The following is an 18,344-nucleotide window of genomic DNA, read 5'->3' as shown; positions in this document are numbered from 1 at the left end:
TCCTATATATCTTGTTGGGATTATGATTAGAACTGCATTAAATCTGTAAAGAACTTTGAAGAGAAGTGACATCTTAACTATATTGAGTCTTCCAACCCATAAACATAGTATGCCCTCCCTCCATTTTTCAGGTATTCTTTGTTTTCTGTCTCATTTAATAGTTTTTAGTATATAACACAGACCTTGCATAGATTTTGTAAAATTTATACAGATATTTTTGAGCTTTTGTAGACAGTATTGCTGTAAAATTTCAGTTTCCAATTGTTCATTGCTAGTCAGTAGAAACATAACTGATTTATGTATGTTGACCTGGTTTGCAAACCTGATAAATTCACTGAGTTTTAGGAGTAGTATTTTTTGTGTGAGTTTTTTAAAAATAAATTATTTGGAATTTTCTATGTAGGCAATCACGTTGTCTAAGAATAGAGACAATTTACTTCTTCCTTGTCTTTCTATAAGCCTTTTCTTTTTACTTCTTGTCTGATTGCACTGGCTTGAACTTCTAGCAGGATGTTGTTTTATTATTATTATTATACTTTAATTTCTGAGATACATGTGCAGAAAATGCAGGTTTGTTGCATAGGTATACATATGCCTTGGTGGTTTGCTGCACTCATCAACCTGTCATCTACATTAGGTATTTCTCCTAATGCTATCCCTCCCCTTACCTCCCACCCCCCAACAGGCCCCGGTGTATGATATTCTTCTCCCTGTGCCCATATGTTCTCATTGTTCAACTGCCACTTATGAGTGAGAACATGCAGTGTTTGGTTTTCTGTTCCTATGTTAGTTTGCTGAGAATGATGGTTTCCAGCTTCATCCACGTCCCTGCAGAGGACATGAACTCATCCTTTTTTATGGATGCATAGTATTCCATGGTTTATATGTGCCACATTTTCTTTAATCAGTCTATCACTGATGGGCATTTGGGTTGGTTCTAAGTCTTTGCTATTGTGAACAGTGCTGTAATAAACATACGTGTGCATGTGTCTTTATAGTAGACTAATTTATAATCCTTTGGGTATATATCCAGTAATGGGATCGTTGGGTCAAATGGTATTTCTGGTCCTAGATCCTTGAGGAATCACCACACTGGCTTCCACAATGGTTGAACAAATTTACACTCCTATCAGTGTAAAAGTGTCCCTATATCTCCACAACCTCCTCCAGCATCCAGTGTTTCCTGACTTTTTAAAGATCGCCATTCTAACTGGCGTGAGATGGTATCTCACCGTGGTTTTGATTTGCATTTCTCTAATGACCAGTGATGAGCTTTTTTTCATACGTTTGCTCTGATGATAGTTTCTAAAAGTATATGCACCCAATATACGAGCACCCAGATTCATAAAGCAAGTTCTAAGAAACTTACAAAGAGACAGGTCGTGTGTGGTGGCTCACGCCTGTAATCCCAGCACTTTGGGAGGCCGAGGCGGGTAGGTCACCCGAGGTCGGGAATTCGGGACCAGCCTGAACAACATGGAGAAACCTCATCTCTACTAAAAATATAAAATTAGTTGGGTATGGTGGCACATGTCTATAATCCCAGCTACTCGGGAGGCTGAAGCAGGAGAATTGCTTGAACCTGGGAGACAGAGGTTGCAGTGAGCCGAGATCATGCCATTGCACTCCAGGCTAGGCAACAAGAGCAAAGCGCTGTCTCGGGGGAGAAAAAAAAAGAAAGAAAATTACAAAGAGACTTAGACTTCCAGACAATAATCGTGGGAGACTTTAATACCCTACTGTCAGTATTAGATCAATGAGACAGAAAATTAACAAGGATATTCAGGACTTGAACTCAGCTCCGGACCAAGCTGACCTAACAGATATCGACAGAACTCTCCACCCTAAATCAACAGAATATACATTCTTCTCAGCACCACATAGCACTTATTCTAAAAATCGACTACATAATTGTAAGTAAAACACTCCTCGGCAAATGTAAAAGAATGGAAATCATAACAAACAGTCTCTCAGACCACAGTACAATCAAGTTAGAACTCAAGATTAAGAAACTCACTCAAACCCACACAACTACACGGAAACTGAACAACCTGCTCCTGCGTGACTACTGGGTAAATAATGAAATTAAGGCAAAAATAAATAAGTTCTTTGAAACCAATGAGAACAAATATACAACATACCAGACTCTCCGGGACACAGCTAAAACAGTGTTTGGAGAGAAATCAATAGCACTAAATGCCCACAGGTGAAACTGGGAAAGATCTAAATCGACACCCTAACATCACAATTAAAAGAACCAGAGAAACAAGAGCAAACAAATTCAAAAGCTAGTAGAAGACAAGAAATAACTAAGATCAGAGCAGAACTGAAGGAGAGAGAGAGAGACTAAAACCCTTTCAAAAAAAATCAATGAATCCAGGAGCTTTTTTTGAAAAGATAACAAAATAGATAGACTGCTAGCCAGACTAATATAGAAGAAAACAGAGAAGAATCAAATAGACACAATAAAAAATGATACAGAGGATATCACCACTGATCCCACAGAAACACAAACTACCGTCAAAGAATACTATAAACATCTCTACACAGATAAACTAGGAAATCTAGAAGAACTGGATAAATTCCTGGACACAGACACCCTCCCAAGACTAAACCAGGAAGAAGTTGAAACCCTAAACAGACCAATAACAAGTTCTGAAATTGAGCAGTAATTAATAGCCTACCAAACAAACAAACAAAAAAAGCCCAGGACCAGATGGATTCACAGCCGAATTCTACCAAAGATACAAAGAAGAGCTGGTACCATTCCTTCTAAAACTCTTCCAAACAATAGAAAAAGAGGGAATCCTCCCTAACTCATTTTATGAGGCCAGCATCATCCTTATACCAAAACATGGCAGAGACAAAACAAAAAAAGAAAACTTCAGGCCAATATCCCTGATGAACATCGATGCAAAAATCCTCAATAGCAGGATGTTTACTTAGAAGGAACAAGAATAGACACTCTGGTCTTTTTCCTGATTTTACAAGGAAAACATTCAGTCTCTCACTATTAGGCACAAACTTAGCTGTAGGTTTTTTACAGATGCTTTTACAGTCGGGTTAAAGAAGTGGCCTTCTAGTCCTAGTTTGCTAAGCATTTTAAAAAATACGAATAAGTATTAAATGCTGTCAAATACTTTTCCTGTATCTACTGAGATAGTACCTGGTTTTTCTTCTTTAGTGATTTATATAGTGAATTACACTGATTAATTTTCAAATGTTGAACCAGCCTTGTATTCCTGGAATGAACCCTACCTGGTCATGATATATTTATCCTACTGATGGATTTTACTTGCTTATTACCTTATTTTGTTGAGATTTTTACATCTATATTAATGAGGGACAGTTGTCTGTAGTTTCCTTTTCTTCAAATGTTTGTCTGGATTTTGTATTAGAGCAATGCCAGCCTCATAAACACAGCTGAGAAGTAGTCCCTCCCCTTCTATTTTCTATAAGCAATTGTGTGGAATTGGAATCATTTCTTCTTGTGAGTTTGACAGCTTATATCTTTCAAGGGAATAGTTCATTTCATCTCAGTTGTCAAATTAAGTTGTTTATAGTAATCCCTTATTCTCCTTTTAACATCTATAGGTCAGTAGTGATATCCTGATGATACTGGTAATTTTTGTCTTGTCTTTTTATTCTTGGTCAGCCTAGCTAGAAATTTATCAATTTGATCCTTTTCAAAGAACCAGCTTTAGGTTTGATTTTTCTCTATTGTTTCGCTGTTTGCACTAATTTGTCTTCATTATTTCCTACTCTGTTTGCTTTTGAGTTTGCTCTTCCATTTCTATTTTCTTAAGTCAGACTCTTACATTATTGACCTGAGATTATTCTTCTCAAATATATGCATTTAATGCTACAAATTTCCCTCGAAACACTGCTTTGGCTGAATTTCACAAATTTTGATATGTCGTATTTTCATTTTCTTCCAGGTCAAAATATTTTCTACTTTGCCTTCTGTTCTATGTTATTGATTTTTATTTTGATTCCATTATGGTCAGAGAACATACTCTATATGATTTCAATTCTTTTAAATTTGTTAAGGTTTATTTTATAATACATAGCCTATTTTGGTAAATGTTTTAGAACTTGAAAAGGATGTGCATTCTGTCGTGACTAGCTCATGCTGTTTGCTATGCCATGAATAATAAAGTCCTCTGTCTCTAACCTAGGAATTTCATGTCTTTGCCGGCATCCAAAAAAACTGTAACATACTAGTTTGTAACAAGACTATATTAGCTTTCTATGCTAATGTGACAAATTACCATAAATTTAGCATCTTAAAGCAATACAAGCTTATTACCTCCCAGTTCTGCAGGGCAGAAATCTGGTTACAGTGTGACTCAGCTGAGTCCTGTGCATACAGTCTCACAAGGCCAAAAGTCAAGGTGTTAACACAATTAAATTACTTTCTAGAGTCTCTGGGGATGAGTCAGCTTTCAACTTCATTCAGAACATTAGCTGAATTCAATTCCTTGTGGTAAAGGGACTGAGGCTTTCACTCCCCTGCTGGCTGTCAAGAAGGAACTGCTCACCTCCTCAAGGCCAACTGCATGCCTCATCACGTTACCACCTCCATCTTCCAATCAGCAATGGCACATTGAGTTCTTCTCAAGCTTTGAATCTTTCTGACTTCTGCTGCATATCTTCTCATTCTAGCTAAAGAAAATTATTTGCTTTTAAGGGTTCACATAATTAGATTGGGACTATCTAGATAATTCAAGATACTCTCAATATCTTAAGGTCCATCCCTACCTTAACTATATCTGCAAAGTCATGTGTGCTATGTTTAACATAAAAAATTCACAGGTTCCCAGGATTTAGAGTATGGATATCTTTGGGGCCAGTCTGGCTACCATGCAGACTCAGAAATTGAGTCCACTGGAGAATTATTTATATTTTTATATTTTCAGTTCTAAGTATTCCATTTTTCTACAACTTCTATTTCTTTGCTGAGAACTTCCAACATTCTATTTGTTTTAAGAATAGTTACTTCATGGCATGCAGTTATAACAAATTACATTCTGTCATAAATTCAACACCTAGGTCATCCTGGGGCTGACAACTGTTGCCTTTGCTTGTATGAACTGTTGAGATTTTAGTAATTTTTATATGCTAATTTTGAGTTATATCCTGAGCATTTTGAATATTATGTTATAAATTCTGGATCCTCTTAAAATCTTCCAGAGAATGCTGATATTTTTGTTTATTTCAGCAGGCAAGGAATCCAATTAGGTTCAAGGCACATATCCCAGCCCTCCTTCTGGGGTTCCAGTGTTAGTTCAGTTTTAAAGTCTTTGCAGTGCTACCACATGTACACAAACTGCAGGGGCAAATCTGAAACCTGGATGATTGTCGGTCAGTTCTCAAAGCCTCTGATACGCAGGCCGTTCCTGCATGTGCAACACAGAAGTGAGTCAACTATAGCCTTATGAAGATGCCCTTCTTGAGCTCCATACCCCTACAATTTCCCCCATAATCTCCAGCTCCCAGGGGTGCCTTTTCATTATACTGGAGCTAAGAGTCTAGGATGTTAACCTCTGCATACTATCATGTACTTCCCACAACTGGGCCTGCCTCTGGACAAAAAGCATTTTTCCTATTTTTAAATTGGTTATTTGTAATAATATTGTTACATTGTAAGAGTTCTTAATATATTCTTGGTACAGTTCTTTTCTCAAGTGTATTTTTTTTGCATATGTGTGTCTGCTTGTGGCCTGCCTTTTTAATTTTCTTAATGGCATATTTAAAAGAGCAAAATATTTTAATTTATTTAAGAAGTGTTTTATTTTGGACTAATTTGAGACTTATAAAAATGTTACAGAATAGTACAGTTTTCTTATATCCTTCATCACACTTCATTATAATACATTTTACATAACCATATTATAGTAATCGGGAAGAAGAAGGAAATTAACATGAGTACAATATCATTAGCTAAACTAAAAACCTTATTCAAAATTCACCATTTTTTCCACTAATGTCTCTTTTCTGTTCCAAGATCCTCCTATCCAGGATCCCATGCTGCATTTTAACTGCTATTCCTCCTTAGCAACTTCCAGTCTCTATAATACTTTCTTAGACTTTCCTTTCCTTTCATAACCTGGAAACTTTTGAAGAGTACTAACCAGTTATTTTAGAGAATGTCTCCAAATTTGGATTTGTCATGGTTTCTCATGATTAAAGTGGGATTATGCATTTTTGGGCAAAAATACCACAAAAATTACATTCGTTCTTCTTTGCATATCGTATCAGAAGGTTTAGGGTGTCAACATGTATTATTACTGATGATGTTTACCTCGATCTCTTGGTTAAATAGAACATGCCACTGTAAAGATACTACAAAGTTTTTCTTTGTAGTCACTAAGTATGCTAGGGGAGATAGTGTGAGACTATGCAAATGCCATTTCTCTCCTCAAACTTTCATCCACTAATTTTAGCATCTATTGGCAGATTCTGTCAGTAACGTTTACTACTACAATATTTCCGTAATGTGATTGTCTTTTTTTTTTTTTTTTGAGACAGAGTTTCACTCTGTCACCCAGGCTGGAGTGCAATGGCGTGATCTCAGCTCACTGCAACCTCCACTGGCTGGGTTCAAGTGATTCTCCTGCCTCAGCCTCCCAAGTAGCTGACATTACAGGTGCCCACCTCCAGGCCTGGCTAATTTTTTGCATTTTTAGTAGAGACGGGGTTTCACCATGTTGGTCAGGCTAGTCTCGAACTCCTGATCTCAGGTGACCCACCCGCCTGGGCCTCCCAAAGTGCTGGGATTACAGGTGTGAGACATCATGCCTGGCCCATAATGTGGTTCTTTTTTTTCCCTCTTTTCTCCAACATTTATTAATTAGAATTCTACTACAAGGAAGTTATCTTTTCTCTCCTATTTATTTATTTAACCCACCTATTTATATCAGCTTGAACTCATGAATATTTTACTTCAAAAGTTAGCAAACTTTTTTTGGAAAGGGCTAGACAGTAAACATTTTATGCTCTGTGGGCCAGTTTCTGTTACAAGTACTCAACTGAGCTATTATAACACTAAATCAGCCATAGATAATACGTAAACCATGCATTCCCATTGGGAGCAATATCATCTCTGAAGGGGCAAAAATTAGTTCTTAAATGCATAGAGGTCTGATTGCATAAAGCACAGAAATACATTCAATACAGGAACTGATATACAGCATATCTGTGCTATTAAAATTTTGTAGTGGGTGAGGGAATTGATATAGCTGAATCTGTGTCCCCAACCAAATCTCATGTTGAAATGTAATCCCCAACGCTGGAGGTGGAGCCTGATAGGAGGTGACTGGATCATGGGGTAGTTTCTCATGAATGGTTTACACCATCCTCTCAGTGCTGTTCTCATGATACTGAGTTCTCATGAGATCTCCCCACCCCGCTTCCTTCTACTCTAGCCATGTGAAGTGCCTTGCCTCCCCTTTGCCTTCTGCCATTACTGGAAGCTTCCTGAGACCTCCCCAGAAGCAAAAACTGCTATGCTTCCTATACAGCCTACAGAACTGTGAGCCAGTTAAACCTCTTTTCTTTATAAATGTCCCAGTCTCAGGTATTTCTTTATAGTAGTATGAGAATGGACTAATACAGGTGTTTAGGGAAAGACAATATCTAAAAGGGCTCCTTAGGGGGCAGTAATAAAAAAGCAGTTGTAAAATACTGAGGTAACAAATAGTCATATCTGCATTCCAATAAAACCTTATTTACAAAAAATAGGTGGCAGGCCAGATTAGCCTATAGTCTGTTGTTTGATGGGCTCTGTTTTATTCTATGAGTTAAAATTCAATACTACCATTATTTATTTTGTAGCTCAAATTGTTCCATCTTTGGCCTTCAGAAGATCTTGAGGTCAGCTTCCATATTCTTTTAATAAGCCATCATCTCCTTTTGAGCACTTACTTTCTTGTACCACAAAATATTCCAATATTTTTTCTGCCCTAGCTCTATAATCAACTACTTCTCTAGGAAGCCCTAGTTCCTTTTATTGAACACTGGTGTTTATAGAACAAGATCTGGATGCTAGAAGTGATCAGCAGCAGAGGAGAGGAAAGAGCGTTCGTGTAACAGCGGCTGAAATTTGATTCTTTTTCTCTTTTTACTTACAGTCATTTTGCAGTTTTGCTATTCTCTGTTTAAGTAATGCTGGGGCTATGGTTTGCACAGAAACTCTGAGGAAGAGATTTTGGGAGGTTACTACCTACCTACCTGCCATTGTCTTCAGTTATCCAGAGGTCTGATGTTATTTTAATGAGGTTCAATTTGTAATTTTACTTTTTATAATTCATGCTTTTTGTGTTCTATTTCCTATGCTTTTTCTAGAAATTTTATAGTTTTACCTCTCACATTTTAAATTTTATATATGGTGAGGTATATGCTGGGGTTCATTTTTTCCTCATAAAAGATATTCAGTTGTTTTTCACATCATTTGTTGACAAAAGATCATTCAGTACAGAGAAAAAATGCTGATGTAGGTTAAGGTGAGAACGTTTCTGAAACAGGGAAAAGAGAGCGGGATCTAGTACACAAGCAGTAGGATTAATATTGGATAGCAGCTGAATGTATTACTTTTGGACAGTTGGAATCTGAAGATTCTCTTCTGATTGGTCCAATTTTCTTTTTTTTTTTTTTTTTTTTTTTTTTTGAGACGGAGTCTTTGCTCTGTCGCCCAGGCTAGAGTGCAGTGGCGCCAACTCGGCTCACTACAAGCTCCGCCTCCTGGGTTTACGCCATTCTCCTGCCTCAGCCTCCCGAGTAGCTGGGACTACAGGCGCCCGCCACCTCGCCCGGCTGGTTTTTTGTACTTTTAGTAGAGACGGGGTTTCACCGTGTCAGCCAGGATGGTCTCGATCTCCTGACCTTGTGATCTGCCCGTCTCGGCCTCCCAAAGTGCTGGGATTACAGGCGTGAGCCACCGTGCCCGGCCGGTCCAATTTTCTTAATGAGAATGAAAGCATGAGTGTTGTTCAGGTATCCTTCAGGTCAACTTAATATCTTATAGTTAAGTTTTATCCACATAATGCCTAGTATATTGCCGAACGTATAGTGAAACTCAACATTTATGGATTAATTTGGGAGACAAATGACAGATGTAATCATCTGAAGGTATATTCCCATTCTAAAACATTTAACAAGATTATTACCCATCCATATTGTGACACTATCATCTGAAATATATGGAAAGAACAGATCTGTAAAAGTTCTTCTTCCTATTAATATTGCTGAGTAATGGAAATTAATTAGGTATAAGCACTGTCATCAAATCCCACAACTACATATTAAGTTGCTTTAAGTATTTAATCTCTAAATTTATCATAACTATAAGGAAATAACATGTTAAACAAAGTGAGCTATTATCTTCTTCATAAATCTCCCTTCTTACATGCAAATATATCAATGTTCCTTTACATTTATCTCACACATCTCAAATGAGCACTGTACACTAGTAGACAACTTTATTAAACACTTAGCTGATAAATATGCATCCCTCTCTCAACCTCCAAACTTCCACATGAGCACAGTTCCCCACTATCAACTTCTGCCTTGCAGCAGATAAGCCTGTCTTGTACTTAATGATTAATATAGATGAAATTAAAAGAGATACTTCATTCCCACGAAATTCACTAAACTAACTGTACCGGCAGGTTCTGACTTCCCTTTATGTCTATACTCCTTGAACTCTCTGCTTGTGTTCTAGGTCCCATTCTCCTTAGTTTCAAGTACTTTACTCCTAGAACTATGCTTTCTGGAATTATTGCTTCCTCACTACTGAGTCATTCCTATTACCATTCAAATATACCCATTAAAAAACAACTCCCTCGACCAATTACCCATCATCCCATTTCTGTGCTCCTCATGCAAAGCAAAACTTCTCAAAAGAGGTGTCTCATCTTTTTCACTCCCTTTATTGTGTCAACATACTTCAAGTAGGCTTTCATCTCTTCTCCTTCACTGAAACGGTTTTTTCCAGGTCATGTATGACATTGCCAAATCTAATGATAAACTGTATGTCCTTATTCCCCTCTACTTTTCAGTAGTATTTGACATAACTGACCACTCATGTTTTTGAAAGATTTTCCTCTCCAGGCTTCCCTGACTTCACAGTTTATCAGCCCGTCCTTTTCTGTCTCCACTGGTAGGCATTATCTCCTGCATCCCACCTCTGAATGTTAAAGTATGAGGGATTTGTCTTGGCTATCTTCCCTTCCTTTCCCAGGTGATTTCATCCAATCCCACAACTTTAAATGCATACAGACGGTGATAACTCCCAACCCTATATCTCTAGGTCAGCACAATGGATACATTCCTATACATCCTAAAGAGAATCTGATTTCCTCCTTGCCTTAGTAAATGGTATCATCATCCATTCAATTGCTCAGACCAAGAAGCTAAATTTCATCCTCACTACTTATCTTTTCCTCACTCATCTCATGCATTCTATTAGCCTGTCCTACTGGATCTATCATCACCGTCATTTCTGCTACAATCTTAATCTGAACCAGCATTCATCTTACATCACAACTACTTCAGTAGCCTTCTGGCTACCTACCATTATTCCTCTATTGCTTCCCTTTAGAGCTTTCTCAACATTGCCATAGTGATCTTTTTAAAATTACATAAATCTGATCTCATCATTTACCTCAGTAAAACCCAATAGCTTCCTACTGAATTAGAATGAACCTGAACTAAGATGGCACTTTCAAACCTTTGTAAGATACGCCCTCAGCCAGACGTGGTGGCTCACGCCCGTAACAGCACTTTGGGAGGCCGAGACCGGCAAATCACGAAGTCAGGAGTTCAAGACCAGAATAGCCAATGTGGTGAAACCCGTCTCTACTAAAGACACAAAAAATTAGCTGGGTGTGGTGGTGCGTGCCTGTAATCCCAGCTACTGGGGAGGCTGAGGCAAGAGAATCGCTTGAACCTGGGTGGCGGAGGTGGCAGTGAGCCAAGATCGTGCCACTGCACTCCAGCCTGGGTGACAGGGCGAGACTCCATCTCAAAAAAAAAAAAAAAGATACGCACTCACTGACTTCTCAAACCTTTGCTCCTACCATTTTTCCTCTTGTTTACTATACTCCAGCCACATTGGCCTTTTTCTGTCCCTTAAAATGGCCAAGTTCATTATGCTATCAAAGTCTCCGTCTGGACCTCCCAAATCTTTGCCGCATTCATATTATTCATGCTTTGGGGCAAATGTAACTTGCTCAGAGAAGCTTTCCCTAACTACCCCTACTCATCCCAACATACTCTGTCCATTACTCTAAGTATTTCATGTTTCTCCTCATGCTTACTCCTTCAGAGGTATCTGCATTCCAGTGTTACAAGGCAGGCACTATGTTTCACTTTATCTTTTAACAATCTAATCTGCCTTTAAATTCAGCCAAACCCACTGCAGCTACTCCACGAGTCTGCTGAAATCATCACCTGAGGCACTGGGTACCAGTACACCTCACTTGATATCATCCAGAATGCACATAATTATGACCTTCCAGGTCCGCTGCGAGTGAGCATTTTTCTGGACTGATGATGCAGGATATCTGTCTTTCGGTGTTTTCAGCTCATGATGATACTGAGCAGATCCACCAATAGAAAACAAAAACTTTGCTTGGTAATAAATCTCCAAACAAGGAATATCCAGCGTGGGAGGGTCTTAGGCAAGAAGCACAAAGTATTTAAGGGGGTCCCAGTACTTACCCACATTGTTATATAATGCACAATAGTAAATGAATGGATTTGGCTAGGTCCTAAGTTTTTTTTCAGGTTGACTCCTAGCCCAGCAGCTGAATGTGGATTACTATTAAATCCAGAGCAGTGGTTTTCATCCCAGCCTGCATATTACAATCATTTGGGAGGCCTAAAAATTAAAAACGGAAGCAAACAATAAACAATACCTGGACCCCAACCTAAACAAATTAAATCACAATTTCTTTGGGTAAGGCTTGGCCACTGGTGGTTTTATTTTGTTTGTTTTCTTTTAACTTTCTATTAAGCAGCCAGGGTTGAGAATCAGGAATCTGGAGCAGTGTTCTCAAACTTTAGACTATATTAACATCACCTGGAGGTGATAAAAACTTACTACTGGGGCCGGGCATGGTGGCTCATGCCTGTAATCCTAGCATTTTGGGAGGCTGAGGCGGGCAGATCACCAGAGGTTAGGAGTTCAAGACCAGCCTGGCCAATGTGGTAAAACCCCATCTCTACTAAAAGTACAAAAATTAGCTGGGTGTGGTGGCGGGTGCCTGTAGTTCCAGCTACTTGAGAGGCTGAGGCAAGATAATCGCTTGAACCCAGGAGGCGAAGGTTGCAGAGAGCCGAGATCGTGCCACTGCACTCCAGCCTGGGCGACGAGAGCAAGACTCTGTCTCAAAAAAATAAAAAACAGAAAACAAAAACAAACAAACAAAAAAATACACAACTGATTACTCTAGGGCTCCACACCTAGAGTTTCTAATTTGGTAGATCTGGAGTGAGCCCAGAGAATTTGTGTTTTTTAATAACTTTCCAGATGATGCTAATGTTGCTAGTCTGAAGACCACACTTTTCCGAAGCAAGAATCTAGGGCTGCCAGCTATGTGTCATTTTTTAATAACCAAGTAAAGTAGAAACTGCTGGAACAAATCTGTTTTTAAGAAATGTTATGAATACATAATAGTTATACATTGGAACAAATCTTGAAAGAGGCTAGTTTTGTGTACCAAAAATGACATGACTCATTTTCTCATCTTCTTCCGGCTCTGCCTTTCCTGGGCATACACAGTCTTTTGGGGAGTCTTATGATTACAATATAATTATGGCAAAACTTCACTAAGGTGAAGCAGTCCTCATCTTATTTGACACAGCTGATTACTCCTTTCTGCCTGAAATACTCTCTTCACTTGACTTCCATGATCCTACACTCTTGGTTTTCCTCATGTTTCTCTGGCCACATTTTTGTCAGTTGTTCATTTCCCCTACATTAAAATGTTGGAGTGCCACAGGAATCCATTTTTTAGATCCTTTATCTAAACTCACTCCTTCAATGGTCTCATCTAGGTTCATGGCTTTAAATACTGTCTATATGCTGATAACATTAAAATCTATACCAGCTCAGATAGTTTCCCTGAATTATAGACATGTATGTTCAACTGCCTAATTTAAAACCCCACTTGATTGTTTATTAGATAATCTCAAACAGAACACTTCTAAAACAGAGTTGCTCGGTCAAAGTCACAAGGCCCCTGTTTCAGGCCCTAGCTACCAGACGACATTTTTATTCCCTGGGACAGAAGGGAACCTGCTGCCTTGAAGGGAAGGACCTACTCCTGGCAGCATTCACCATCTGCTAACTGAAGAGCCCTTGGGGCCCTGAATAACCAGTAGCAATACCCGGGTACTATATCAAGGGTCTTGAGTGAGCCTCTGAGGTTTGCTGGCTTCAGGTAGGATACAGTACATTACCAGCTGTGGTGCCCATGGAGCGAAACTCTTTTTGCTTGAGAAAAGCAGAGAGAAAAGTAAAGATGACTTAGTCTTGTACCTTAGGTACCAGCATGGCCATAGGGGTAGGTAGATCACCAAGTGGGCTCTTGGGGTCCCCCATTCAAGAACCTGACTCTTGGATGGCATTTCTGGACCTGCCCTGGGGCAGAAGGGAGCCCACTGCCCTGAAAAGTGAGTCCCGGACTAGGCAACATTCACCATAAGCTGACTTATGAGTCCTTGAGCCTTAAGGGAACACTGGCAGTAGTCTGGTAGTACTCTCCATGGCCTGTGGTGGCAGGCAGTGGCTGTAGGGTGAGGCTCCTCTGTCTTTAGAGAGAAGAGTGGGAAGGACTGTGTCTTGTGGTTTGAATGCCAGCTCATCCACAGTACAATAGAACACCAGGTAGATTTCTAAGGTTTTTGACTCTAGTCCCTGACTCATGGATGGTACCTGTGGACCCACCCAAGCCTGGGGGAACTCACAGCGCTGAAAGGAAGCACACTGGCCTGGCTGGCTTTACCACCTGATTGTAGAACCCCAGGGCCTTGAGCAAACATAGGCAGTAACCAGGGACTGATTACAGCAAGCCTTGGGCAAGACACAGTGCTGTGCTGTCTTCAGGTCTGATCCAGCACCATCATAGTGATGGTGGCCACAAGGGTGATTATGTCATTCCACCCCCAGCTTTAAGTGGCTCAGAATAGATAGATAGATAGATAGATAGATAGATAGATAGATAGATAGATAGATAGATAGATAGATAGATAGAGATAGAGAGAGAGAGAGAGAGACCATTTGTTTGGAAGAAAGTAAGAGAGAGAGAGAGACTCCATTTGTCTGGGAGAAAGTAAGAGAAATGAGTAAGAGTGTGCCTGTCTGGTAATCCAGAAAATTCTCTTGGATCTTGTCCAAGACCATCAAGGTGGCACCTCTATTAGTCTGCAAGAACTACAGCATTACTGGGCTTGGGGTGCCCCCTAAAGCAGATACAACTTAGATCACAACACCCAAGTTCTTTCGGATATCTTGGAAAGGCTTTCCCAAGAAGGACAGGTACAAACAAGCTCAGTGAAGACAACAATAAATACCTAACTCTTCAATGCCCAGACACCAAAGAACATCTAAGCATCAACACCATCCAAGAAAACACGACCTCACCAAAGAACTAAATAAGCTACCAGGTATCAATCCTGGAGAAACAGAGAGATGTGACCTTTCAGAAAGAGACTTCAAAATATAGCTGTGTTGAAGACACTCAAAGAAACTGAAGATAACACAAAGAAGGAAATCAGAATTCTGTCAGATACATTTAACAAAGAGACTGAAATAATTTACAAGAACCAAACAGAAATCCTGGAGCTGAAAAAATACAATTGGCATACTGAAGAATGCATCCAAGTCTTTTAATGGCAGAATTGATCAAGGAGAAGAATTAGTGAGCTTGAAGACAGGTTATTTTAGTTAAAGACAAAAGAAAAAATAAAAAACAATGAAATGAGTTGGGCATGGTGGCTCACACCTGTAATCCCAGCACTTTGGGAGGTCGAGGCAGGTGAATTGCTTGAGCCCAGTAGTTCAAGACCAACATGTGCAACATGGCAAAACCCTGTCTATACAAAAAAAAAAAAAAAAAATTAACTGGGCATAGTGGCACATGACTGTAGTCCCAGCTACTCAGAAGGCTGAGGTGAGAGGCTCACTTGAGTCTGGGAGGCAGAGGTTGCAGTGAGCTGAGATTACACTACTGCACTCCAGCCTGGGTGACACAGCAAGACCCTGTCTCAAAAATTAACAAACAGAAACAACAACCAAAACAATGAAGCACCTCTACAGGATCTAGAAAATAGTCTCAAATGGGCAAATAAAAGAGTTACCAGCTTTAAAGAGGAGCTAGAGAAAGAGACAGGAGTAGAAAGTTTATTCAAAGTGATAACAACAGAAAAAGATATGCCCAAACCTAGAGAAAGATATCAGTATCCAAGTACAAGAAGGATATAGAATGCCAAGCAGATTTAACCCAAAGAAGACTACTTCAAGGCATTTAATAGTCAAACTCCCAAAGATCAAGGATAAAGAAAGGGTCCTAAAAGAAGCAAGAGAAAAGAAACAACACACAACAGAGCTCCAGTACATCTCGCAGCAGACTTTACAGTGGAAACCTTACAGGCCCAGAGAGAGTGGCATAATATATTTAAAGTTCTGAAGTAAAAAAAGTTTACCCTAGAATAGTATATCCGGTGAAATTATCCCTCAACACAAAGGAGAAACAAAGACTTCCCCAGACAAACAAAAGCAGAGGGATTTCAACACCAGACCTGTCCTACAAGAAATGCTAAAAGAAGTACTTCAATCAGAAAGAAAAGGACATTAATGAGCAATAAGTAATCACAAGTGAGTTTTGAAGGTACAAAACTCACTGGTAATAGTAAGTACACAGAAAAACACAGAATATTATAACACTGCAACTGTAGTGTGTAAACTACTCTTATACTAACTAGAAAGACTAAATGAACCAATAAAAATAATAACTACAAGAACTTTTTAAGACATAGGCAGTACAATAAGATATAAATAGAAATAACAAAAAGTTAAAAAGCAGGAGGATAGGCCAGGCACAGTGGCCCATGCCTGTAATCCCAGCACTTTGGGAGCTGAGGCAGGCAGACTGCTTGAGCCCAGGAGTTCAAGACCAGCCTGGGAAACATGGCAAAATTCGTCTCTACAAAAAATACAAAAATTAGCTGGACATGGTGGCACACACCTGTAGTCCCAGGTACTCAGGAGGCTGAGATGGAAGGGTCACTTGAGCCTGGGAAGTCAAGGCTGCAGTGAGCCACGACTGCGCCACTGTACTCCTTCCTGGGCAAAAGAGTGAGATCCTGTCTCAAAAAATAAAACAAATTTTTAAAAATGAGGGGACCAAGTTAGGGCACAGAGTTTTAGTTTTCTCTTTGTTTGTTTATATGAACAGTGTTAAGTTGTTATCAGCTTAAAATAATGGATTATAAGATAGCATTTGCAAGTCTCATGGTAACCTCAAACCAAAAGACATAAAATGGATACACAAAAAATAAAAAGCAGAAAACTAAATCATATCACCAGAGAACATCACCTTGTCTAAAATAAGACCTGAAGGAAAGAAGGAATAAAAGACAACGAAACAACAAGAAAACAAGTAACAAAAGAGCAAGAGTAAGTTCTTACTTATCAATAACAATAAAGATTTGTTTAATATTGTATGGATTCCTGCATGTTTGGGGCTCTCTTCAGGTATACAAGAGTTGAAAACTTCAATTTGAGTGTACAACTTTTCTCAGAAGCCATTGTGGTTTGCCCTGTTAGGTATATATTATATCGACAATTCTGTTATTTTCTGTTTCTGGACATAGAACTGTGGAAGGATAAGAAGTGGTAAGTGGCCCGGTAAGGTAGCTCACGCCCGTAATCCCAGCACTTTGGAAGGCTGAAGTGGGCAGATCACGAGGTCAGGATATCCAGGCCATCCTGGCAAACATGGTGAAACCCTGTCCCTACTAAAATACAAAAAATTAGCCGGGCGATGTGGCGCGTGCCTGTAGTCCCAGCTACTCAGGAGGCTGAGGCAGGGGAATCACTTGAACCAGGGAAGCGGAGGTTGCAGTAAGCCGAGAGGGTGCCACTGCACTCCAGCCTGGCGACAGAGCAAGACTCCATCTCAAAAACAAAACAAAACAAAACAACAACCAAAAAAGTGGTAAGTTAAATATTTCAGGGATCAATAATGCAGTTTATCAAAGATATTTAGGTTTTCTCCATTTTAAGCATATAACATGATTTCATTTTTGGGCTTCTTTGTGATTGGTTGAAACAATGTTATCAGTTTTTGGGGTTTCTTTCAAATGAGTTAGGAGCCTATGTGATGAATGTTACTTCCATGCTAAAGTATTTAGATTGTAGATTGGATATGTGAGAATGTTTAGAGCTCTCTTTTCTTCTGGCACAAGCAACCGTCAATGCTCAAGGTAATCACTGCTCCATTAGTCGGTGTTCAAGACTAACCACAAAGAACAGAACCCTTAGGGAAACTAATTAATAACGGGTATGAAAAATATACCTTCATTATTAAGCGATCCAGGTTTTGGGGATATTTGTTACTATACCAAAATTTAGTCTATCTTGACTGATTAAAGCATTCTCCTAAGATCTTTTCTCCTGAAGCCATAAAGTAAAACTATGAGTATCATATCAGAAGTTTAAATATAGTACAGAAATATAGATTTACTCAACAGAAAGGAACTGAACCAGATCCTGCCTTCTGCCACTGATAAGTTATGTGACGTATGGCTAATTACTTAATGTCCAATAGTATCATCAGTTTATATAATAAAGGCTAACAAGGGATAATGGCACGTCTTTCCTTTTATTTACGTCATTCCCAAGAAAATGAGTTGGTTCCCTGTCATCTTTAGAAGGTGACCAATTACCTTGAACTTGAATTGACTGCAATTCTTACCCTAATTAAAAAACTCAAATTGTCCCATGTAGAAGTCACTTCGTATTGGCTCCTTGGAACTTTGTGTGTCACCCTACTAGCCTTTTATATGTCCTGCACTCTCTGATGTCAAGATATTCTAGGCGCAAACCAGGAATCAGCTACTTCTCCATGAATCCTTAGTTTTTATCTTGAAGAATGAATTTTAAGACCAGAGTCTGGGACTTGCTATCTATATTGGCTTTGTCACATTTTTTTTAAACTTTCAGTGGATAGAACTAGGTAAAAAAACATATTCATATATGATACATTGTGAGTTCATATGGACATTTCCAATTCAAATTCAGAACTACAAAATTTTTACTTCTATGTTACTGTGAGGAA

General features: G+C 39.1%; 1 protein-coding gene across 19 annotated transcripts in view; it reads right to left on the bottom strand.

The window, feature by feature from the left end:
- LOC105467670 (EMAP like 5) overlaps positions 1-18,344 on the bottom strand; it is a 220,783-nt gene that overhangs the window by 159,071 nt on the left and 43,368 nt on the right. Inside the window, exon 4 of one of the 19 annotated variants that reach the window (XM_071099741.1) lies at positions 4,542-4,661. The exons of the other annotated variants lie outside the window; for them this stretch is intronic. Within the exon in view, the coding sequence (XP_070955842.1) occupies positions 4,542-4,561 (20 nt within the window). The 5' untranslated portion in view covers positions 4,562-4,661. The remainder of the gene's footprint in view (positions 1-4,541; positions 4,662-18,344) is intronic. 19 annotated transcript variants of the gene reach the window in all.

The sequence above is a fragment of the Macaca nemestrina genome, chromosome 7 (genome assembly GCF_043159975.1).
Source record: "Macaca nemestrina isolate mMacNem1 chromosome 7, mMacNem.hap1, whole genome shotgun sequence".
Taxonomy (NCBI): Eukaryota; Metazoa; Chordata; class Mammalia; order Primates; family Cercopithecidae; genus Macaca; species Macaca nemestrina.
Note: the sequence above shows the minus strand (reverse complement) of the source record. Positions and strands in the feature narration are given on the sequence as shown.